At 39.5% G+C, this 23,076-nt stretch overlaps 4 protein-coding genes across 8 annotated transcripts; 3 read left to right on the forward strand and 1 right to left on the reverse strand.

Annotated features, from left to right (window-relative positions):
- Window positions 1–807: 807 nt before the first annotated feature.
- Window positions 808–10,103, forward strand: kif11 (kinesin family member 11). Of its 4 annotated transcripts, none has more exons than XM_077614119.1 (27): window positions 808–878; window positions 1,071–1,143; window positions 1,921–2,050; window positions 2,127–2,224; window positions 2,679–2,757; window positions 2,825–3,010; window positions 3,113–3,237; window positions 3,315–3,405; window positions 3,721–3,866; window positions 4,272–4,368; window positions 4,538–4,633; window positions 5,033–5,121; window positions 5,199–5,286; window positions 5,443–5,516; window positions 5,590–5,704; window positions 5,896–5,967; window positions 6,179–6,314; window positions 6,439–6,590; window positions 6,692–6,814; window positions 6,902–7,057; window positions 7,370–7,497; window positions 7,577–7,737; window positions 7,814–7,932; window positions 8,643–8,844; window positions 9,081–9,241; window positions 9,377–9,466; window positions 9,570–10,103. In XM_077614119.1, the coding sequence occupies exons 2-27, from the start codon at window positions 1,073–1,075 to the stop codon at window positions 9,693–9,695; spliced, it is 3,111 nt and encodes a 1,036-aa protein (XP_077470245.1). In that variant the 5' UTR covers window positions 808–878; window positions 1,071–1,072; the 3' UTR covers window positions 9,696–10,103. The 4 variants fall into 4 exon arrangements, with proteins under 4 accessions (XP_077470245.1, XP_077470244.1, XP_077470247.1 ...); XM_077614118.1 differs by having other exon boundaries at window positions 846–967; XM_077614121.1 differs by having other exon boundaries at window positions 846–967; window positions 9,573–10,103.
- Window positions 10,104–10,868: 765 nt separating this feature from the next.
- Window positions 10,869–16,265, forward strand: paox (polyamine oxidase). Its single transcript, XM_077613193.1, has 10 exons — window positions 10,869–11,069; window positions 11,140–11,316; window positions 11,689–11,819; window positions 11,885–12,066; window positions 13,032–13,213; window positions 13,291–13,460; window positions 13,664–13,749; window positions 15,364–15,476; window positions 15,554–15,708; window positions 15,777–16,265. The coding sequence occupies exons 1-10, from the start codon at window positions 10,913–10,915 to the stop codon at window positions 15,927–15,929; spliced, it is 1,506 nt and encodes a 501-aa protein (XP_077469319.1). The 5' UTR covers window positions 10,869–10,912; the 3' UTR covers window positions 15,930–16,265.
- Window positions 16,266–16,726: 461 nt separating this feature from the next.
- Window positions 16,727–20,833, forward strand: mtg1 (mitochondrial ribosome-associated GTPase 1). 2 transcript variants are annotated; one of them, XM_077613407.1, is made up of 11 exons: window positions 16,727–16,984; window positions 17,075–17,139; window positions 17,222–17,326; window positions 18,198–18,284; window positions 18,378–18,434; window positions 18,612–18,702; window positions 18,771–18,832; window positions 18,889–18,985; window positions 19,556–19,637; window positions 19,711–19,823; window positions 20,480–20,833. In XM_077613407.1, the coding sequence occupies exons 1-11, from the start codon at window positions 16,882–16,884 to the stop codon at window positions 20,575–20,577; spliced, it is 960 nt and encodes a 319-aa protein (XP_077469533.1). In that variant the 5' UTR covers window positions 16,727–16,881; the 3' UTR covers window positions 20,578–20,833. The 2 variants fall into 2 exon arrangements, with proteins under 2 accessions (XP_077469533.1, XP_077469534.1); XM_077613408.1 differs by lacking the exon at window positions 19,711–19,823.
- sprn (shadow of prion protein) lies at window positions 20,692–22,872 on the reverse strand. Its single transcript, XM_077613411.1, has 2 exons — window positions 22,775–22,872; window positions 20,692–21,786 (listed from the first exon to the last, which is right to left on the reverse strand). The coding sequence occupies exon 2, from the start codon at window positions 21,784–21,786 to the stop codon at window positions 21,334–21,336; it is 453 nt and encodes a 150-aa protein (XP_077469537.1). The 5' UTR covers window positions 22,775–22,872; the 3' UTR covers window positions 20,692–21,333.
- Between the last annotated feature and the right edge of the window lie 204 nt (window positions 22,873–23,076).

Raw genomic sequence — 23,076 nt, forward strand, 5'->3', positions numbered from 1 at the left:
TGGAATGCATTCCCACAGACCAGGATAAAAAGTAAATAGAATTGAACGATTTCTGTGAAATCAAAGTGAACATCTTTAAACATGGTCTGACCTAGATGGGTGACATTATATAAAATACACTTTTATGCATGGTAGCCTACCGTAGGCTGATTGGACACTCTAAATTGCCTCTAGGTATGGGTGTGAGTGTGCATGGTTGTCCGTCTCCTTGTGCCCTGCGATCGGCTGGCCACCGATTCAGGGTGTCCCCCGCCTTTAGCCAGGAGACAGCTGGGATTGGCTCCAGCACCCCCCACGACCCCAATGAGGATAAGCGGATCAGAAAATAAGATGAGATGAGAGATACAATAAGATTCCATAAAATGGGGCAAGAGCGCACAAAAAATGTAAAACAAGTTGGTCACGTGACCAATCACATGACTGTTTTTGTTTTCTTCTGATGTGGGCGCCTCCTATTGAAATAAATAAAAAATCGATTCAAATGTTTTCCAATTTGCCTGTAAAGTCGTAGGTTTGTGCATACAAACGCAATGTTTGTATGTATGATGTTTTGTGTTCATCAACTTTAAAAATGATCTATTTTACAAAACAAAAGGATTGAGATTATTGACACTTTATATCAGCATTAATAGTTCATATTTATATTATTTATGTTAATGTTACATATAATGATTACTGGAAATACATTTACGAAATTTTCATTAAAGACAACGTCGACTGCTTCCTATTCCCATGATGCTCTGCGAGTGGGATAACGTATCCACTGGTCCAATGAAATCATTGGTTTCACGTTCCTCTTTGGTGATTGGCTTAGTTTTTTTAAACGATCCTCATTCGACGAATAGGGGAAGTGGAGGGTATTTCAAACAACGCTTTCAGTAAGTTAGCTCGCTAATTTCGCTTGTCATCGTGAACCTGCTATCTTCGTATAATTTGTGTTTTTAGGAGTACATATTAATAATAATAGGTTTGTCAACATTTGTGATCTTTTTCTTAACTTAGTCATTTATTATTGTTTTTGAATGGCAAATTAATTTGCCCATACATGAACTAGTCTTCTGTCACTGCAGCCATGGCGTCGAGTCAAATATCCGGAGCCGATCGGGAAAAAGGGAAAAACATCCGAGTGGTGGTCCGTTGCAGGTAAGTACTTTCCCCCCTCATCAGCAATTCTTCTAATAGTATGCGCTACCGCATCTTCAGCGAAGTTAGTGACTCCTGTCAATGTGCTATTCCGTGGCACTTTAAAAACCATACTGAATTCTTCGTAGAACGTTAAGTTTTAGCTAAAAGTGAAGGCTAAACACACAAAAAATACAATGATACTGTATAATTGTGAATAACCAAGCGAAATGGTCCTTTGCTTTTAAAAAATCCCCCGTCACTCAACTGTTTTATTACTATTAAGAAATGAGACTGCTGTCGAGCCATCTACACTGGTATTCATAGTATATTTTTATGTGTGTTTCATTGTATCTTTGTTGTTGTTGTTCTATGTCAACGGTTGCACTCGTTTGCGAGGCTTTATGTATCTTAACGGCAACGATAGAGCTCTACGACAGTATATCCGGTTTTCAAAGTAAAAGATAGAATATTGGCAGCCATTTCAAAAATGTGCATTAGTAATAATTGTCTGTTTTTTAAATAGAAGACAGATTTCCTTGTGGCTATTAAATATACTACAAACGCCCCTATAAGTAAATACATTATATGTATGTAATTATTTGGTGCATGTTTCAAATTGAAAGATGCACCAAATAATTGATACTTAAAACTTTGAAGTAACTTTCTTTTTTGGTCCTGTTTCAAAAGGTGTAATGATGATTGAAATACATCCAGAAATTAGTTCATCCACAAATGCAAACATGCAGACAATTTCAGATTTTTTTGTTGTTGTTGTGCTTTTTCCTCCTCTTTCAGACCTTTCAGCACTGTGGAACGCAATTGCTCCTACAATGTCATTGACTGTGAGTCAAAACGGAAAGAAGTTCTGGTGAAGACGAGCGGCATTGCTGAAAAGGCATCCAGGAAAAAGTATACATTTGACATGGTCAGTTTCTCTCTAATCACTTTGATACCATTTGACAGAAAGAGCTACAGTGTTTTGACCTCGAAGCATCTCATAGGTTTTCGGGCCCTCCGCCAAGCAGATAGATGTGTACCGGAGTGTCGTTTGTCCCATCCTGGATGAGGTCATTATGGGTTACAATTGCACTATCTTTGCGTGAGTACACACGTGCACTTGACATTCTTGTGGTGGGGGACAACACAAAGACCTCAAAGACCTGTTTGCTAAAAAAAAATATTAATAATTTCATTTTAAATTAGAGCATTTAAGTCATGAGCCATCAAACTTGGAAACCAAAGTTTTTCAATTTGAGAACTTCTTTGTAAATCAGAGTATTATTACTTCTAGCACTTAACAAGAGTCACGATTATGTACTCACCCATCAGAAAAAACCCCCATTACAAATGCATTATTTTGAATTATAATGACCAACAGTAATTAAGTGCCTGTGGGTGTTTGAACAAAGACTCCTATTGGTCAAATCTGTGTAAAAGCTGCAGTAATTGGAGAAAACAAAGGCTTGGATGTAATTTACAGCAGTTTATTGAATTTGTGTCATTTTTCCTCATTGGGAAATCTTCAAAGTGATTGAGCATTCTTCTCTTGTCAGTTACGGCCAGACAGGAACAGGAAAGACGTTCACCATGGAGGGAGAAAGAAGTCCAGACGAGCAGTTCACCTGGGAGGATGTAAGTTACGTGTGCCTTTCTCTGCGAGAGGAGTCTCCTGACTTAGGTCCTCTTGTCACGCTTTTAGGACCCCCTGGCCGGCATCATTCCAAGAACCCTCCATCAGATTTTCGAAAAGCTGTCTGAGAACGGCACGGAGTTCTCCGTCAAAGTGTCACTCTTGGAAATTTACAACGAGGAGCTGTTTGACCTGCTCAGCCCCAGCGAGGACGTCACCGAGCGGCTGCAGCTTTTTGATGACCCGAGGAACAAGGTGCACCTTTTAAGAGAAAGACAAAGAACAGTCCCACCCCATGCCCTCAAAAATCAAAACAAACCTTATTAGCAACGCACTAATCTGCTGTTTTGCTGGCAGCGTTGCGTTGTGGTCAAAGGCTTGGAGGAGGTGATGGTCCACAACAAAAATGAAGTTTATCAGATTTTGGAAAGGGGATCTGCCAAGAGGAGGACGGCTTCCACGCTCATGAATGCTTACTCCAGGTCAAGCTCCTCTCCTGCAACACACCTGTAACATTTAAAAAAAAAACTGCTCTCACTCACTTTTTTTTTTTGCACAGCCGCTCTCATTCTGTTTTCTCAGTCACGATACATATGAAGGAGATGACTCTGGATGGCGAAGAGCTGGTCAAGATTGGGAAACTCAACCTGGTAAAATAGATTTTTCATTCTTAGTCCTGAAAATCAAGCAAGATGCAAGGATGCTCAACATAGACTTCAGTTAAAAATTAGGCAGTTAGAAGCTAATTTGCTACAATTTGTGCCTGGCGAGTTCTGTGTGGCATTTTCAAGTAAGCAAATATGTGCATCACATAGTAAAAATGTCTAATTATTTTATAAAATATACATTATAATTAATATTTGCAGGGGTGAGAGGGAACAAGCGTCTTTGCTCTTGCATTTTTCAGATTTGTCTTCTTTTTTTCCCCTCCGAATGATGAATGTCATCACATGAATCTCTTTCAGGTGGATCTAGCAGGTAGCGAAAACATCGCTCGCTCCGGAGCGGTGGACAAGCGGGCACGAGAGGCCGGAAACATTAACCAGTCCCTTTTGACGCTCGGCCGTGTCATCACCGCTCTGGTGGAGAAGAGACCTCACATCCCATACAGGTATGTGCGGTACACAGACATCCTAAAAGGCTAGTGATGTATAGAAGTGTCTCCATACTTTATTATTTTTTAATTTTTTTACGTCCGATCATGTTATTATTTAACAATACCGACGTATATTTTTGGACCAAAAAATAATGATAAATGTTTTTTTTTAGTATCAAAGAGAACCCTGCTGATACCACATTGAAATTTTTTTACAAATGCGGTATTAAACAAGGCTCTTTTACTACTTCTGGTTTCTAAAGAGAAGTTGTGTGATACAGCGGAAATGTTTGCTATACAACAACCAAATCTGATACGATACGATCCGCCCATAAATAGCCTAATTTCTTCTCTAATAAGGAAACTGAGTATAATTAGGAGGCAACACAAGTGACAGTGCTTTCGTTGAACTTCCTGTAGGGAGTCGAAGCTCACCCGGATCCTACAAGACTCTTTGGGAGGTCACACAAAGACCTCAATCATCGCCACTGTGTCGCCCTCTTCCAGTAACCTTGAGGTGTGTTTGGCCCACTGGTGGATACCGAAGCAAATATAACTCTAAAGTGAAAATGACAAAAACTTGAAAAAATAAGATGAATACGGCACCACCAATTCATGCAATAGGTCAACGTAGCAGTGTTATGATTTGAAATGGATCCCCAACAGAGGTTTGTTTGCTTTTGCAGGAAACGCTGAGCACGCTAGAATACGCCAACAGGGCCAAGAGCATCATGAACAAGCCTGAGGTGAACCAGAAGCTCACAAAGAGAACGCTCATCAAGGTAAGGTCGGCGGCGCCTTTGTTTAAGAAAGCATTGCAACGAAAACAGCGCCCTTGTGATATACTACTGTATCCAACACAGCATTTTCCCTTTGTTAAAGTTTAGAAACATTTTTTTTTCTATATCATTGAAAGTTCATACTTAATGATTTGATTTGGTTATTCTTAATGATGCTATTTACTTTGATTTGCTTTGTACTTTGTGCTTTTGCTTTGTTGTTCTGTCTAATCACCCTCTTGCTACTGACAATGAAATTTCCCGAATACGGGATGGATAAAGTTATCCAATCCAATCCAAATAGCGCATAACTTTACTTTGCGTGTCAAATTCCCCCAAAACTCCTGGGTGAATGTGGAAAGAGAAATCCTCATTCCATAAGGTCTTTGTGTTCATGTTCAGGAATACACGGAAGAAATCGAACGCCTCAAGCGAGACCTAGCTGCCACCAGGGACAAAAACGGCGTCTACCTTTCAACGGAAAATTACACGTACGTATGTGCGTGTGTGTGGGATGATGTGTTGACCTCTGCGATTGTCATGTTTGGGGAAATGTGTTGTCTTTCAGGAACATGATGACGCGAATTACCGCAGACAAGGAACATGTCGTGGAGTACACCGAGCGCATCACCTTCTTGGAAGAGGAGATTAAGAAGGTAGAATTATCTTGTAGAAAATGCAGCTAATGTATATCGTAACGGAATTTTCTTTTTTACTGATGAATTAAATGTGGGGAGAAATAAACATGCTCGCAGGCATTAGTAAATGTTGAATCGGGTTTAATCCCGAGCTAATCCTGATGTTTTGTACAGGTGAGCGAGCTGTTCATGGACAGCAAAAAACAACTGGAGCAGTGTGTTGCCGAGCTGGACGACAAGCAGCACAAGTGAGGAGCCTTCTCGCCTTCCCGTCTCTCATTGGAGATCATTACCTAACCACTTGTGTGTTTTCATGCATAGACTTGAGGAGACTAGCAAAGACCTTAAAGTCACAAAGGAGAAGTTGGCCGAGGAAGAGTTTCTCAGTGGAGAACTGCACTCGGCCCAAGAGAAGCTCCACAGTGTCGCCACGCAGGTCTTTCTCCGGGCGTGTTCATTTATTCTATAAGAGCTGAAAATCACCTTATGTATCAGTTGTAGCCTTTAATTGGAACTTTTTTCGTGGGCAAAATGATCTTTTTCAATTTTTAACAAGTTCATTCTGGTACAGCTCAAGGTTTGCTGTATTTTTGCTTTTTATTTATGATTTTAACTATTTGTGCACAGTTGCTGAGCACTGCTGAAGCCAGTACCACTGATGTTTCGGGTCTCCATGACAAATTGGACAGGAAGAAGCTGGTAATGGCAACTTCTCTGTTGCAAATGCAGAAATATTGTCAACAAATGGTTTGGAAAAAGATATAAAATACAATGACACTTGGAAAAAAGCAATTTCAGAAGTCTAGAGTCTCCGAGTATCAGAATTTCTAGTGAACAAAAACGTTAGTTTTAGTCAATAGACACAGTTTTCTGTTTGGTGATGACAGTTGTTCTCATGGCCGGCGCACAGGTGGAGCAACACAACACCACGGCGCTGCAGGGTTTCGCCGAGGATTTGGAGACGACTCTCAGCACCATAAAGCACAGCGCTCAGCAACAGAGTGACATGCAACACCGTGTTCTCAGCGGCTTCCCACAGGCTATCGGTATCTATTAAGTTTTATATGGTAGTGGACTTTGGCTTTATCCCACCAGGCGACCTACCAACATTTGGCTAACATTTCCAGAGTTACATTTGTGTTATTGAAAGGGACACATATGCTCTCATAGATGAGGTGGTGGCGAGTACAGTGAGTGGTGTGGAGAGTCTGTTGGACGGTGTGGGGCAGCTGTTGGACGAGGGTGTTGCACGCTGTCAGGAGCGAGTGCAGAATCACAAACGCCTAGGCTGCAAGGAAAAGGAAGTCTTACAGGAGCTTCTGGTGAGTGACCAATGAAAATGGCACCTCAAATACTTGGCATTCCTATTTATTTGTATCCACCCCCTTTCTTTCACTGCATTTTTTGTGCATGGGTCTAATAGGGAGAGCACCAGAATGACATGACGAAGGTTCTCCATGGGACTCTGTCAGACCTTTCAGTACTACAGGAGCAGATGGCCTCTCTTAGAACCAGCATGGAGGCGCAGAGGGCGCTGGCTGACCAGGTCATTAAATCTGAATTTTGAATCCAAAAATATGGCTCATAGTTGTCTTGTTCTCACCCCACTCTATTGTGGTCGCCTCAACCTTAGGTGGAGGACATGAAGGAAACGGGTCAATTCATCCTTGGGCTGGTGGCAGACCTAGCGGAACTGCGTGAGGCTATGGTGCAGCATGTGAATGCGCTGCAGGATGAACGCAATGAGCTGGCCGTCCAAATCCAAAAATCTCAAAAGAGGAACCAGGAGGTAACATGCTTTATATATGCTATATTAAGGGACAAAGTCAACTTGAGCACAGCAAAACTGTGTTGTTACAGTATTGGCATTTATTTTCAATTGAGTGAGAAGGCATTCAAGAATTCACTCTTGTCAATCAATACCTTATTGATTAGAAATCGTATACTATTGGTGTCCTTGAACCCCCAGAATGTGAGCCGCTGATTTTTCTTATCTGAAATTACTAGAGTTTGATGCAGAGAAATTGCAGGATCAATCGTTAATGAGTTTTGAAGGCAAGAAAAAAATCTTGATTTGCGAATGTTGCGGCACCTTCTCCAGAGAACAGAACGGACCATCCAGATACTCCAACAGCTTGCCACAGAGTCACTTGAGGACTACAAAAACCTGAATTCATCCTGCAGTCACCCGAAGACCCCCTTTGACACCTTACAGGAGAAGCTCAACAGGTGAGCCACTTGTCCACGTAATCAGCAGATGAGCACATCCGCTTGCTCACGTCTCCTGTCCACTCCTTCTTCCCTTCAGTGGGTTCACTTCAATGGAAAACATCGCGTCTACCCGGGGCGGTTCCCTGTGCTCTTCTTCCATGTCCCTGGCCACCGCACTGCGTGTTAACGCAGACGAGAGCCGACAGACACTGGAGGGAGCCGGCAGCCGCTGCGAGCACCTTCGGCGTGACACGTCGAGTATGAGAAACTACTCTTACAAAATCCTCAGTGATGAGCGCTTTTTTACTCCTCCATGGCCTCCACTCACGCGCAGGTCTGCTTGAACGAGACCAGGACTGGTGTCTAAAGTTGGAGCAAAACGCCAACAAGCAAGCCCATGAGCGCCTCTCATCAGCAGAAGAGGAGTCAACTGACACTCAGATCCTCAGTCAGGTAAGGGCAATGTGATGCTTCAACAGCTGATTGATAATTAAATTTGTTGCCAACTAATTTGACTATTGATTATTGTCACCAACTACTATTTTAAGAAATGCGGAGATTCTAATTTTCCTCTGTTTGAATACATTTTGGATTTGTCATAATGTAGCCTAATGACGCCTGATGACCTCATCTAGATGCAAATGATCACAGTCTTCCCTTGATTATCGCTACTTCACTTATCGCGAATACACTAATTCGCGATTTTCGATTATCGCCGCCATGTTTGGTCTTCATTAACCGCTATATGCTAGAGATTACTGTAGTTGTAATGTGTAAAGTTAATTATCTGTAGATCAGTGTTCCACATAATGTACTTTTTTCATTGGGTTTTATTTTTTTTATTGTTGGCGGTAGGTTCTTGGTTTAAACTTAACAAAAAACTGGTACATTATCCGTTTAGTCGATAAGGTAAATTAGGTGCAGCTCTAGGGCAATGGCAACCTATGCGTTTTCATTCATTCATGCTCTGAACCGCTTCATTCTCACAAGGGTGGGGGGGGCTGGAGCCTATCCCAGCTGACTTTGTGGCATCAGGTGGGGGACACCCTGAATCGGTGGCCAGCCGATCGCAGGGCATGAGGAGACAGACAACTATTCATGCTCACACTCATACCTAGGGGCAATTTAGACTGTCCTCTTCAACTAACATTTTGCTCCTACAGAACATGAAAACATATGGCACCGAGCAGCTGTGCTTACTGGAGGCGGGGCTACAGGCCCAGCAAGAGAACTTGCGTCGCCAAACATCCTTGGACTCTGGCGCCATGAATGAGCAAGAGGCCAGAATTCGAGAGCAGATTGATGCCAGTCAACGGCTGGTCAGGAACTTCCTGCGTGATGAGATGCACAGTGACGTGGCCACCGGTAAGGAAATGCTTTTGCCCTGGAATGTTTATTTCATTAATCTGTTGGACATGTTGTTTGAAGTAAAAGTAAAACCCAAAACAATATTGTCCTTCACTTTTATACTTCAGCAATGGGTTAGTAATTAAATATTGCATTATTTAAGGATAGTATGACCTGGCTTTCCTCTGTTTTTTTTTTATTGTGAACCCGTTGCCAAGATTTTGGTTGACATCTGTCATTCCGGCACCCGTTAGGTCTGACACCTCAGCGACGAGCCTTCGCGTACCCGCAACAAGTGGTCGCTATTCAGAGCCGCACACAGATTCTGGAGAGCCTTAGAAGACAACAAGAAGTGTTGAAAATCTCCATGAAAAGTGTGGAGGAAGATGAGGAGGATGAAGAAAAATTCAATCAGGTGAAGAAAAAAAATTCAGGACTAAAGCTGAGCACTACCATAGCTCCTTGACTTGTGCCCTCTCTGTACACCTTTTGGTCTTAAAATGGACCGGTCTGAGTTTAAGAAATTTACTTCATCTTGTGCTGTGTTCAGGATTCGTGCAACGAAAGCGTGGCCACCGAAAGTTCGTTCGGCGACGAGAACCTCATCTTCGACGAGAGCGAGCGCGTTCCGTTCTTCAAGGTAAATCTGCTCTTGTGTGGTTGTATACTTCCATACACTAGATATGTGTCCTTTTAATTTAGTTTTGATCATTTATTCTGACTTTCCATTGTTTGTTCTCCAGCAGAAGGCCAGTAAAAAAGAGGCCAAGGTCGGTGGCAAGGCCAAAGCACCTGATTCCAAGTCGATCCCCACGCCACAGTCCTCCAGACCTCCGCTGCGTACTCAAAACTATAATCAGGATTATTAGCTCTTATTTTCTGTTTAAAAAAGATGTTCCTTCTTTTAACTGTTGACATTAAAGGTTTCAAATGTTCTGCTTTTACATCTGTTCTATATTATACTCATTGAAATTAATTTTCGCTTAATAACAATTCACCCATGGGGAACTTGAATTTGGTATGTGCATACACAGTTTTGTCAGGGAATAAAATAAACCACCTTTTATTAGACATAGACAGAAGGTCCAATTTTTCAAGTAGTATCTTGTTTTTCTTGTTTCTCAGAAAGGAATGAGTATTTATGTTTAAAAATGTATAATTCTAATGTCTTGAGTTAAAATTGTATTTTTGTTTAATTGTTATTTTTTGTACTTATTTTGTTTTAAGTTTGGTCTTACATGATTTATTGTAGCATTACAAATAAAATTGAGTTGTTTGGTTTTCTATTTTCAGTGGACATATTCATTTTCTGGATCATTTATCCTCACAAGGGTTGGGGAGGATGCTGGAGCCTAACCCAGCTGACTTCGGGCACCAAGTGGAGGACGCCTTCAATCAGTGGGCAGCCAATCTCATAGCACGAGAAGACAGACAACCATTCATGCTCACACTCATACCTAGGGCCAATTTAGAGTGTTCAACCAGCCCACTCTGCATGTTTTGGGGATGTGGGGGGAAACTGGAGTACCTGCAGAAAACCCATGCAAGCCTGAGGAGAACATACGAACTACACGGCGAGTACTGACCTGGGATCGAACCCTCCACACCAAAACTGAGGCCAAGGTGCTAACCACTCATCTGCTGAGCCATGTTTTTTATTTTTTTATTGTCTTAAAATTGATCACATACCTGTCAACCTCTGCCGATAACTGCCCTTATAAATGATTATGATTTCCCCTTACAAACCCCACAAAAAACCTTACAAACACCGTACGAGTCGTAGGGTGTTTGTAAGGTTTTTTGGGCGTTTGTAAGGGGAAATCATAATCATTTATAAGGGCAGTTATCGGCAGAGGTTGACAGGTATGTGATCATAATTTGGTCATTAAATTTTTCCAAAGTGAATTTGAAAATGAAAAATCACGCTTGCAAATACAATTTTCATACAGGAAATTGTTTTTTATTTTATTTTTTGCCACCGTCAAATTCTAAAGTCAAACTTTATTTTGGAACTCATCAAACTAACACCCGGAAGCAGAATAATAGAGCGTTCGTCTTGACAGCGTGTTTTGCTTATGTTCCAACCATGAACTCGGCCGATTCTGACGTAAGAATAGTCATCGTCGGATGCGGGATATCGGGGATAGCTGCGGCACACAGACTCCTTAAAGCGGGATTTAATCATGTGCGGATACTCGAAGCCTCCGGGAGAAGCGGAGGGAGGATCAAAACTGGAAAATTGGGTAAATTAACCTGAAAACCTGTACCACGTAACATTCAGGCCACTCTTAACAATATTTCTTGTGTGTGTAGGTGATAACATATTGGAGATTGGGGCCAACTGGATCCACGGACCATCTGAGGAGAACCCAGTGTTTTGTTTGGCTCGGCAATATGGCCTACTGAGTCCAGATGCCCTGACCCCGGAGAACCAGGCAATGGATGTTGGAGGGCATCCCCCCTGGATCCCCAATGTCTTCACCAGCTCAGGTCACTCTTGAAAAACTATAGCAAGGGTGGCAAAAACGTGGCTCTCGAGCCGCATGTGGCTCCCTGCCAATATGAATGCAGCTCTTTGCTTCTTATCATATTTCGTATAAACTGTGGCTCTTTGCCTCGTTTCATGTTTCTTTTTTTTAATTCTCTCTTAAAACACACTCAAATTTATCATCTAAATCAAATAACTTCTATTTCAATGTAATTTGGCAGATTGGATTTTTTTCTATGCTGCTTGTGACCCAAGGTGTGGCTCTTTGACTCTCACGGTTTAAGATTTTGGCTCTTTGTGTGTAACTTGTTCACCAACCCTGAACTAAACAAACATGATGTGGTCCACTCATGTGGTGCTCTTTCTTTGAAAAGGTCGCAAGTTGAACCTTGAGGATGTTCAACCAGCTGTGGAGCTGTTTGCTGAGCTTCTGGAGGAGAGTGCAAAGTTTCAGGAAAAGGGTGGAGAACCTTGGCCCAGCGTAGGCCAATTCATACGCACGGAGGTATGACCGTCATATCCGTATTCAACCATAACTTGAGAGTAAAGTCTTATCTTGTGTTGGTGCAGGTGTTGCAAAGGTCAGCAGAGAAGTGGAAAGCTGACAATGCAAGCTCCTTGCAGCGCTGCATGATCAGCACCATGTTAAAGGGGGAGTGTTGTGTTAATGGCACTCACAGCTTGGATGATCTAGGACTAGGGGCGAATGGCCTCTATAAAACAACGCTGGGACTCGACTGCACATTTCCAGGGTTTGTAGTCCAAACGGATATATACATATGACACACATTGTGTGAGTGAGCTGAACTAGTTCCTTTAAAAATTGGTGTATTACCGGATTTTCCAGAGTATAAATCGTTCTTTATAAAAATATAATATATATATATATATATATATATATATATATATATATATATATATATATATATATATATATACATATGCATAGTATATATATGTATGTATGTATGTATAAAAAAAAGTTATAATAGGGGTGACTCTACTTCACAATTATTATATATATATAATAATTATGATATATATATATATATATGAACAAACATATATATATAAAAACATATATATATATATATATATATATATATATATATATATATATATATATATATATATATATATATATATATATTCATATATTCATATATATACATATACAGTAGTTAATGTAGACCAGACATGGCCACGATAATTGCAAAGTAGAGTCACCCCTATTATAACCTTTTTTTTTTTCTTCAGTGCTGAGTCCCAGTAGCAAAGTGTCTTCTGCTTACGAGTTTCAGCGTGGATTTTCACATATTTATGAACTATAAAAAATGTTTTTTTTAATAATTATTAGCAGAAAAAATTGCAAAGTAGTGAATTGGCGATAAGTGAAGATGCAATAATCGAGAGATTGTTGTATATAGTTTGGTGTAGCCTGCGACTAATACTTAAGTGCGACTTATATATGTATATTTTTTCTTCCTCTGAACAGCGACAGCCTGTTATGTTTTTTTGGGGGGTATAGTTATCCAAATAACTGTTATGAACTGTTGTTCATTGTGTATTGTTTGCGTGGTGCGACTTATAGTCCGAAAAAATACGGCACTGAACTTTAAACTGCTTTCCATGGAAAAATAACTTTCAGTTGCAAATATAAATCTCTCTACTACAGCCAAGTAGCAATCTCATTGTGTTGTATTCTGTCTTATTTCAGTGGTTATGAAGGTCTCGTAAGAAGCCTGATGTCGGAAATGCCTGCTGATGTGGTGACCTACAACCAGCCAGTTCGCTGCATCCACTGGAACAACTCTGACAAAAAAGACGTGCCTGTGAACGTCGAATGCGAGGATGGGAAGGTGGTGGCTGCCGATCACGTGATTGTCACAGTTCCTTTAGGTATTATCACACTTTAGGACTTTAATCCCGTTCCTTCTGACATAACATTGAAATTGCTCCCTGTTCTTTTTGGTCAGGCTACCTAAAAATGCATTATTCTTCACTGTTTCATCCTCCTCTTCCTCTGCACAAAATGTATTCCATCCAGAGATATGGTTTTGGTACCAACAATAAAATATTTGTGGAATTTGATTCACCCTGGTGGGATCAAGACTGTGAGGTCATCTACATGGTGTGGGAAGATGAGGTTGGTCAACAAATGAAGCTGTGGAATTTCTATTGTAGTATAATTCAAAGAATATATCAGTGAAAGTGTTGCTTCAGGTTTTAATCTTGCTATGGCAGGATTGTAATATTGTACTGCTGTAAAAGTCCAATTATTACCTTTTGCGGCACTTGTGATGATTCATCTTTACAGCCTACAACTTAATCTGTTATCACATTGTACAGGATGCCATGGTGGACCAGGTGGAGGATATTCCAGGTTCCTGGATAAAGAAATTGTTTGGCTTTACTGTGGTGAAACCGTGTGAAAGGTCAGCAGTCTTGGATCTCATGAAATGTTTTTGGGGGTTAGACCACGTGTCAAAGTGGCGGCCCGGGGGCCAAATCTGGCTCGCCGCATCATTTTGTGTGGCCCCGGAAAGTAAATCATCAGTGCCGACTTTCTGTTTTAGGATCAAATTAAAATGAAGAGTATAGATATATATTAAATTTCCCGATTTTCCCCCTTTTAAATCAATAATTGTAATTTTTTAATCATTTTTTCTGTTTTTAGTAATTTTGTAAAATCTAAAAATATATTTTTAAAAAGCGAAAATAAACATTGTTTTAGATCTATAAAAAAACTGAATATTCAGGGCTTTTAATCAATTTACCAAAAAAATCTAAATATTATATCTAACATGGTCCGGCCCACATGAAATCGAGTTGACGTTAACGCGGCCCACGAACAAACCCGAGTCGGACACCCCTGCGTTAGATTATACTGTATGTATATAATAAATTTATACTCGGGGAATTGATTTGGAATATATTTTTTAAACCTTCCGTTCAAAAATTATGATATTTTTCCACAAGCATTATTATTATATATTCTTTTAGGACAGGAGTCTCAAAATCGAAACATTTTGCAGCCCCCAATTTGACATTTTCGATCAAATTAATTCATTGTAAAATCCATTTTGGGGGAAAAATCTTTTACTTAAATAATCATAATTTTCAAAAAAGAATTCACGTCGAAACTATTTCTAAAGGAATGAGTTAGAAATACTATTAATAAATTTTAATTAAATTAGAATTAATTTTCAAAAATTAAAATATCAAATATTGATGGAAAGAAAAAGGACAAGTTCAAAAAGTCTGACCTGTCTGTATTTTCCTCTGAGTATCACATTAATGTATTTGATTTATAAATCACATTCAGCACAGTTAAAGTGGATTGGGCGTCAATTGCCTTCAATAACTGTTTTCACTATTTTGCTAACTCTTTTGCTACCTACCACAACACGTATACAGTGAATGAGTTAAGATAACCATAACTTTTAAATAGATGTCAACTACAGTGACTGACCTTAAAGGGTTAAGCAGATTATTGGTTCACGTAATATTTTACCACAGCATTATTATTATTTCCCACACCTGAAAACCAGCCAAAATGCCTATACTCTGGGCCAAGAGTGTCAGACTCGAGTTGGTTCTCGGGCCGCACTAACGTCGACTCGATTTTGTGTGGGCCGGACCATTTTAGATATAATATTTAGATTTTTTTAAATAAATTGATTAAAAGAAAGTTTTTTATAAATCTAAAACAATGTTTATTTTAGCTTTTTTATATGTTTTTAGATTTTACAAAATGATTTTTGAACTAAAAACTCAGAAAAAAATGATTAAAAGATTACAATTATTGATTTAAAAAGGGGGAAATCAGGAAATTTAATATGCATTTATACTCTTCATTTTAATTTGATCCTAAAACAGAAACAGTCGGCACTCATGATTTACTTTCTCGGGCCGCACAAAATGATGCGCCGGGCCAGATTTGGCCCCCGGACCGCCACTTTGACACCTGTGCTCTGGGCTCTTTAAACCTTCCAAAACATGCATGTTGGATTCATTAAAAATTGATTTTTTAACATAAAAACCCTCAGGTTTGGCCATATTTTGTGTGGCTGGATTGCCGGGCATGAAGCAAGTTATATGGAGACATTATCCGAGCTGGAGGTCCTGAATGCCGTCACACAACTTGTTCGCAGGTTCACTGGTGAGTGAGTAGTTTTTTTTGTTTCACTCACAAGATGGATGATTTACAGTGTAATTCTGATGGTGTGGATTTTGCAGGTAATCCCATCATCACTCCACGGAGAGTTCTGACCTCGCAGTGGTTTCACGACCCTTGGACAGGCGGATCGTACAGTTACCCTTCAAGGGGCTGCTCATTGCAGGATATCGAGAACATGATGGAGCCGTTGCCGTCCAAGCGATCGGTCTCACAAGTACTGCTCTTTTAAGCATTTTTTTAATGTCAATATTAATTCCCCAATCAATGGTGTGTTGTTTCTAGTCACTGCAGGTGTTGTTTGCTGGAGAAGCGACTCATCCTTGCTACTACTCCACTGTCCATGGAGCTCTTCTCACTGGCTGGAGAGAAGCTGACAGGCTCCTAGCTCATTACGCTTCGACTCTTCCTGCACAGCTGCCCATGTCAAAGCTTTAAAAGAATAGTGCAAGAATATGTGATTTCAGGGTAACTTGATTTTAATCCTGATACAGATTGCTTTTGGAGAAAATGGAACTGCTTCAATGCCAACACACATGAGGTTTGAAAGAATGAGAAATGTAAACCTCTATTAATATCAGCTAAAAAGTTTACTGCAAAATTATCCGCACTAATACACTTCTAATGCCGTGTTATTAAGATTTACAAACACATAAAAGTCTCACAAAATATGCCTTTATGTACTGTTGCAGATTTGTAATATGTAATTATATGGTCCTATTTTGGAATATGATCATTAATTTTTTTAAGATCAAGTAAAAATATAGTGTTTGATTTTGTTTTGAGAATTTTATTGAGTGCTGAATTTTCACATCTACATTTTGACACAATTCCACTAAGTTTTAACTTGTGTTTGCTCATGTTTTTTCTCTCGAAAAAAAATCGTAAGACTTTTACAATTTTTCCAGTCGTGTCATTCACGAATTCAAAGAATGCCATTCACAGTGATAGATGTCAAATATATTTGAATTGAAATAGATGTCATTCAATAATCATCTTCAGCCAGTGGCCCTCCCGGTCCAAATTAATTAGACGTCTATTACCGTCAATTCTAAACACTGTTAACACTTAGGCTGTCGGATGTAAATTAATGATATTAAAATAAAATAAAACCCCATTCATTCATTGCGTTACAAAATTATTTTCCTTTCCTATTTATGAGTAGCATTTCATTTAGTAGTCAGCAGAGGGCAGCAATACACACGCTGCTCCATTAGTTTCAAACGAGGAAGATTACCGGAACCATTAACAGGAAAATATTTCTGAGTCGGTTTGTAAACAGTGGTGCGCATCATGTCAATTTTGTAGTTTGTTTCTTTTTTGTTCAATTTGCTCGTGAAATTAATACTGATGCTTGCCGATGTAGAATTAAATCAAATTAATAACGATCATGAAACTGTACCGATCACTGTACAATGTCGCTAAATTTCGAAGCACGTTTGACTTTGGAAGCAGAGAAGTGGCTCACTGGTTCCCGGGACACATGGCTAAAGGTGATTACAAGTACACTACATAATTATAAAATAAGCAGTATTATCCTAAACGCAAGTTTTTACGTGAGTTGTTTTCGTGTCCGCGAGCAGGAATGAAGCAGATGAGAGCCAGTCTGAAGAAAGTGGACTGCATCGTTGAAATCCACGACGCTCGAATATCCTTTTTATTATTTGATATTTTTTGAATTGACGTTTGTGCTTAAATGCTGTTTCGAAAATATCTTTAATATGAAGCACATTCCCTTCTCTGGAAGAAACCCGATGTTTCATGAAACTCTGGATGTGAAGCCCCATTTGCTAGTGCTTAACAAGATGGATTTGGCTGACCTGTCAGATAAACAGGTTCTGTTTGTTTTCATGGAAAACTTAAAAAAACTGCATCATTAATTATGTTCAGAAATGGTTGCGTTCATTATTATATGTTCTGAATTGCTTTCAGTAATTTAATGAAGAAAATCTGAATCAGTTCAAATGGAACGATAGAAAATGTCATGACTTAGTTACAGGCAATTTTATAGGCAGTGGCTCCTTAGTCGGTAACCGGTCAAATAGTCCCAAGGTCTATTTAGCCGGTAACCTATTATTTAACACTGAGTGAATAGGGGATTTTCTAAACCATTCAACCAATCTTATTGAAATTTGATGTGTTATTGCCAATTGATAGATTTTAACATTAGGTGAATAGGGATTTAATGACTATTATTTAGGCAGTGGCTCTGTAGCCGTAGTTTCTTACTACTTACCCCACACAGAATTCTTACCGGCTAAATCGCCATATGGGGCCATATAGGCTATTTGACCGGTTACCGGCTAAATAGCCCCTGGGACTATTGGACCGGTTACCGGCTAAGGAGCCACTGCCAATTTTATATTGCAGCTGAATGAGCTCAGTATATGTGAAAATGTCTAAACACATTTTTTTTAGAAATAGGACTTGTCTTTTTCATTTTAAAAATATAATTACTGTAATTTTATTTTTGACTAAGAGGCCTACCCACCTAATTTGATATCAAAACTACATTTGTTCATATACAAGGCACACATGAGCCACATTGTATAGTGAGATATTTACACAAAAAGGCATGCAGGTTATTATCCTGTAATTTTTTTTAAAAAAATAGACACAACCATAAGCCGCAGGGTTCAAAACTGGTATGGGGAAAGTAGCTGTTTAAGGTTTGAAAAGTGAGCTAATCTCTTTTTCTACCTGCAGAGGATCCTGAAAGAGCTCAATTCTAAAGGAGTGAATCATGTTCATTTTACTGACTGTCTAAAGCAACGAGATAACAGTATCACAAAGGTATGCGAAATCTTCCGCCGGAAAACCCACCAAATTCAATAACCTTAATAATTTTGTACATTAAAAGCTGATTGTGGTCTTTTTTTTGTGCAGTTGGTGCCGACAGTCTTGGAGTTGATCACGAACTCGCATCGCTTTAACAGAGAAGAGGTGCGAACAAAGTAAAGATGTGGACATTAAACCCCAAAATATTAAAAAACAAAGTCATTTGAATCAGGATACTAAATTTAAATATTACAAGCAAGCAACCTATTATAAATCATAACACTTATTTAAACTACAAGCCTTTTTCTGTTAATCTCATGTGCTTTAACGGGTTTTTTAAAGTGTCATAATTATTGCCTGATGATAATTGGAGTACCCAATGTGGGAAAGTCATCACTTATCAACTCACTAAGAAGGACACATTTGAAAAAAGGTATATCAAAAGAAATGATCATGTTTTAAAAATGAGTGAAATTAGTCAAAACGTCAAATTTCATTCAGGCCGTGCGTCTCGAGTCGGCGGAGAGCCTGGCATAACGCGAGCTGTCCTCACTAGGATTCAGGTCAGTGTTTTTCTGGTTTCAAAAATAGCATTATACAGTGTGCATATCATTCATAGGTGTGTGAACGACCTGTTATGCACTTACTGGACACACCTGGAGTCTTTCCGCCGAAGATAGAGAATGTGGAAACAGGCATGAAGCTAGCATTATGTGGTGAGCAGATTTATTCATTCATTCATTTTCTGAACTGCTTATCCTCATAAGGGTCGCGGGGGGTGCTGGAGCCTACCCCAGCTGACTTCGAGCAGGAGGCAGGGGACACGCTGAATTGGTGGCCAGCCAATCGCAGGGCACGAGGACACGGACAACCATTCACACTCATACCTATGGGGAATTTAGAGTGTCCAATCAGCGTACCATGCATGTTTTTAGAATGTGGGAGGAAACCGGAGTACCCGGAGAAAACCCACACAGGCCCGGGGAGAACATGCAAACTCCACAAAGGAGGACCGGCCTGGATCCGAACCCAGGACCCCAGAACTGTGAGGCAGAGGCGCTAACCACTCATCAGCCGGGCCGCCGTGAGCAGATTTTGTTAATGTTATATCAGTCATTCTCAATTAATATGCTCATTGATCACAAGTTGTTGTATGGTTACAGTAAGAATAATTGAAAACTGAGATTTTTGTTATGTCAAATCTGTATCTTGGCTCAATAACGGTTGCTAAATTTGAACTTATATTGAATTGCATTGGAAAACCTTCTTGTGTTATTTCTGTCCAGGAACTATCCTGGATCATTTAGTGGGTGAAGATGTCATCGCTGACTACTTGCTGTATTCCTTGAATCGTCTTGAAAAGTTCAGGTAAGAAAAATACCTGCCTTGTTACCACATGATCAGTGTTGAGGTTTTTGGTTCTTTTGGTCTGTGTGTGAAGTTATGTGGAAAAATATGGCCTGCAAGAGCCCAGTGATGACATCCAATATGTCCTTAAACACATTGCCGTGAAGCTTAGGAAGGTTCAGCGCATCAAAGCTCTCACTGGAGTGGGTAAGAAAGAATACCCTCAATACAAATACTTTGGTTATAGACAACTAAAAAAGAAAAAAATGTGTTGCTTTTATTGCATCTCTTCAAGATCCAGCAAATGTATTTAGGGAAGAAAAAAAAACACTTTTTTGTGTTTGAATCTGCAGTATGTACACGTATTTTTTAAATGCTCGTACATTATGTCAATTAATTGACATAATTCATTTACATTCCAAAGCATTAGATGTAAAATATTGCTTATTAAACCATGAGGAAGCTGTTCCAAGAACATGAGTGCCCTCTAGTGTTCACCCATGGATAGGCATAAATATATTTTCCACCATCAAAATAAAACGATCATAGCTGGTTTTCCATGGTGTTTCACCAATTAAAAAAACCTGGAACTTGAAATCTGCACTTTTGAGAAATGATGACTTTGGTGGTCTATGTGTAACAATTAGTTTTTTAAAGGAGTTTTAAAAATGCCAACCTCAACATAAGACTCAAAGTAAAGTGTTCTTAAGGATAGCAGCTTTGTCAAAGCAAACTGAGGCTATTATTTATTTATTCATATAGGTCAAACCACGCATGCCTTATTATCTAGGACTATGGTATTGTAATAATCAATATGGTATTGTGTCATTCATGTGACAATAACTATGTTTATTCTTCTTTAGGCAATGTTATTGTCACCGTTCCCAATTACCCAGCAGCTGCGTACGACTTCATCCGGGCCTTTAGGAAAGGAGAGCTAGGCCAAGTTATTCTGGACTGAAAGACCACATTTTAATGAATGCACTTGGACATCTATACTTTATAAGTAAAAATAAATAATAAAAAAATCATAATCAAGGTATGATTTGAACGAAAAAGCCTAGAAATGCAAGACTTGGTTTAAAAGTGTTTATTTGCATTAAGACGGTCCATGTACAGTCCACAAGTGACAATATAGATTAAGGAAGTGCAATATAAATTAAGGAAGGTTTTCTGCTCCAAATAAGAGAAAATAAATGTTTTCGATACATCTACAATTTTAGCAGCACCATACTTTTACACCTGACTCACAAATATACAGATTTTGAAAAATAAATATTAGCCTTTCTTCTGATATGACCTCAAACCCAATTGGGCTCTTATGAAATATGAATAGATTTGCAGACATGGTTTTGGTCATGGAAATCCACAAAGACAAATATTTTAAAAGTTACTAATGAAAAATTTTGATCAGGATGATTCTTTTAGGCTGGCGAATAGAAATATGTATATACGTATTGGCTGTTTATTCTTCTCTCTTGAGTTTTGTTGTTGTTACTGTTTTTTCTTTTTTTGACCCGTTTGGACCTGCATAAACACAAGCTGGTGTTTGAGGTGTGAAAATTGGTGATTAGTGCTTTGTTAGTGCGTTAAGTATAAGTAGACAGTGCAGCGTTCCCTTTGTGGTTAGACAGTGTATTTGCAAGAGTCTTTCCTGTCATTTCCAACTTCCCCTGCATGACATGCAAGTTCATTGCCATTCTCCTTACAAACTCATCTACAACATGGAGTCCCACAAGAGAGTATATTTGGAGGAAAGTGTTGCCATGGTGATAGTGAACATTTGGCAGACGGATGCTCTCACAGTGGAGCCAGACATATGGGCATCAAAGTAACCAGTCCTGTTGTAATAATCCAGATCATCGTCGGAATCGGCGTTGCTGCGACGGTAGGCCGACGCGTACCATTTTTCCGCCGTCAGAGCCACCGCGGCCCCCGCAGCAGCGGCGGCGGCCACCCGCACCGGGGACGTTCGGCCCGCCGATCTGAAGCGAGAACGTGGGCCGCCGTAGCCGCCCGCTCCGCGGTAGGATCCCGCCGTGGAGCTGCGGGCGGAGGTTCCCCTGGACGATCCCCGAGAACCCCCGCGTCCCCCTTTACACAGTGCGGGCTCGCACAGGAATGAAGAGAGAAGGAGGAAAATCCAGCAGGTTACGAGCATCTGGTTCATCTGGATAGGATTGCAAGAAGGCTATGTTACTAGGATGTCATTATGTTGGAATTAGTGCTTTACGGTAATTGGCAGTTTAATTTTCTATGGCACTTACTCTATAGTCCTGGGCTTCATGATTACACAATAGAAAAACACATCAATTAAAGATGGTTAATGAATTGTAGCAAACCATTAAAAATAAGCAAATCTATAATTTTAATGGAAAAATAGGTTGTTTTTAAATTTCAGGTCAGTCAACATGTCTCAATAAGAAGAGGCTAAAAACATGCACAAAAAGCAATATCAGAGGTGTTTCCTGGACGAAAAAAATGTTTAAAAAAATGCAAATAACTTGATCCAGTTTGTAGAAATATGTCAAGCATTCCACTCTTGAGGCTCCAAGTGGAAAGACATCAATTGCATTTGAATGCTTGGTAAGCGTTATGATTCTCATTATTGCCACATCACTGATTTTTTTGGGCTATTCCTTCACGTGTAAACAGAAAAGTCAATTATTTTTGAATAACAGCTATGAGGGTATTGATAACAACATGTAGATTAAGCATGTTATTTCTGGAAAAAAAACGTTGGTCTGCTTTGAATGAATGCAATAACAATGTCGTGCACATTGCCTTTTTGATTTAAAAACTAAAATAATAATCAGATCCCATCAAATAATAAACAAGCCTGCTCGACAAAGAGTACCCATCCGCACGAATGTGTCAAAACACACATGCAGCGTCAACAAAAGAATCATATACATGGACATTTTTGGAATTATACTGCACATTATTGACAATAATGGCCTAAATATGACATATTTTGGTATATTGAACAAAATGTGCAAACTGCACGACCACCATCCTCACTCATTGAGGAATGCATTTTAATCTCACCATGCTAATTATCCAGTAGCTCATTGTTGCCTTTATAATAACCTTTATGGTAATAATTCAAACAATCCTTATTCCATTGCTATGATATCATCCCAGTGGGTAGTTCTTACCTTGTCCCTTGATTATCTTTAACACAAAAAGGTTGGATGCTCGAAGGATGCTGGTGCGCTCACCAGGATGCGGGTGCGGGAGCGAGCAGCGCGCGCGTGCACGCTAGCATCGCTTTGGTGTCATAGAAATAAATAAATGAAATTATAGCCTTCTTATCGACTGGATTGGCCTGTTAGTGGCATGCGTTAACGCGTCTACGTGTTTGATTTGTCAAAGTACAATAAATTATTATTTTCGTATTTATTTTTAGTTATTAGTTAGTGTCTTTCCATTTTAAATGTGCTATATGTATTTTAGTACA

This window comes from Stigmatopora argus, chromosome 11 (genome assembly GCF_051989625.1).
Source record: "Stigmatopora argus isolate UIUO_Sarg chromosome 11, RoL_Sarg_1.0, whole genome shotgun sequence".
In the NCBI taxonomy this organism is placed as follows: domain Eukaryota; kingdom Metazoa; phylum Chordata; class Actinopteri; order Syngnathiformes; family Syngnathidae; genus Stigmatopora; species Stigmatopora argus.

Bases quoted from the DNA above. Each gene is read 5' to 3' on its own strand.
- kif11 (XM_077614119.1), top strand. From the start codon at position 1,073: ATGGCGTCGAGTCAAATATCCGGAGCCGATCGGGAAAAAGGGAAAAAC. The intron at 3,406-3,720 runs GTAAAATAGATT...AATCTCTTTCAG, and splicing joins AGATTGGGAAACTCAACCTG to GTGGATCTAGCAGGTAGCGA. The intron at 4,634-5,032 runs GTAAGGTCGGCG...GTTCATGTTCAG, and splicing joins CAAAGAGAACGCTCATCAAG to GAATACACGGAAGAAATCGA.
- paox (XM_077613193.1), top strand. From the start codon at position 10,913: ATGAACTCGGCCGATTCTGACGTAAGAATAGTCATCGTCGGATGCGGG. The intron at 11,820-11,884 runs GTATGACCGTCA...GTGTTGGTGCAG, and splicing joins GCCAATTCATACGCACGGAG to GTGTTGCAAAGGTCAGCAGA. The intron at 15,709-15,776 runs GTACTGCTCTTT...TGTTGTTTCTAG, and splicing joins CCAAGCGATCGGTCTCACAA to TCACTGCAGGTGTTGTTTGC.
- mtg1 (XM_077613407.1), top strand. From the start codon at position 16,882: ATGAAACTGTACCGATCACTGTACAATGTCGCTAAATTTCGAAGCACG. The intron at 16,985-17,074 runs GTGATTACAAGT...GTCCGCGAGCAG, and splicing joins CCCGGGACACATGGCTAAAG to GAATGAAGCAGATGAGAGCC. The intron at 19,638-19,710 runs GTAAGAAAAATA...CTGTGTGTGAAG, and splicing joins AATCGTCTTGAAAAGTTCAG to TTATGTGGAAAAATATGGCC.
- sprn (XM_077613411.1), bottom strand. From the start codon at position 21,786: ATGAACCAGATGCTCGTAACCTGCTGGATTTTCCTCCTTCTCTCTTCA.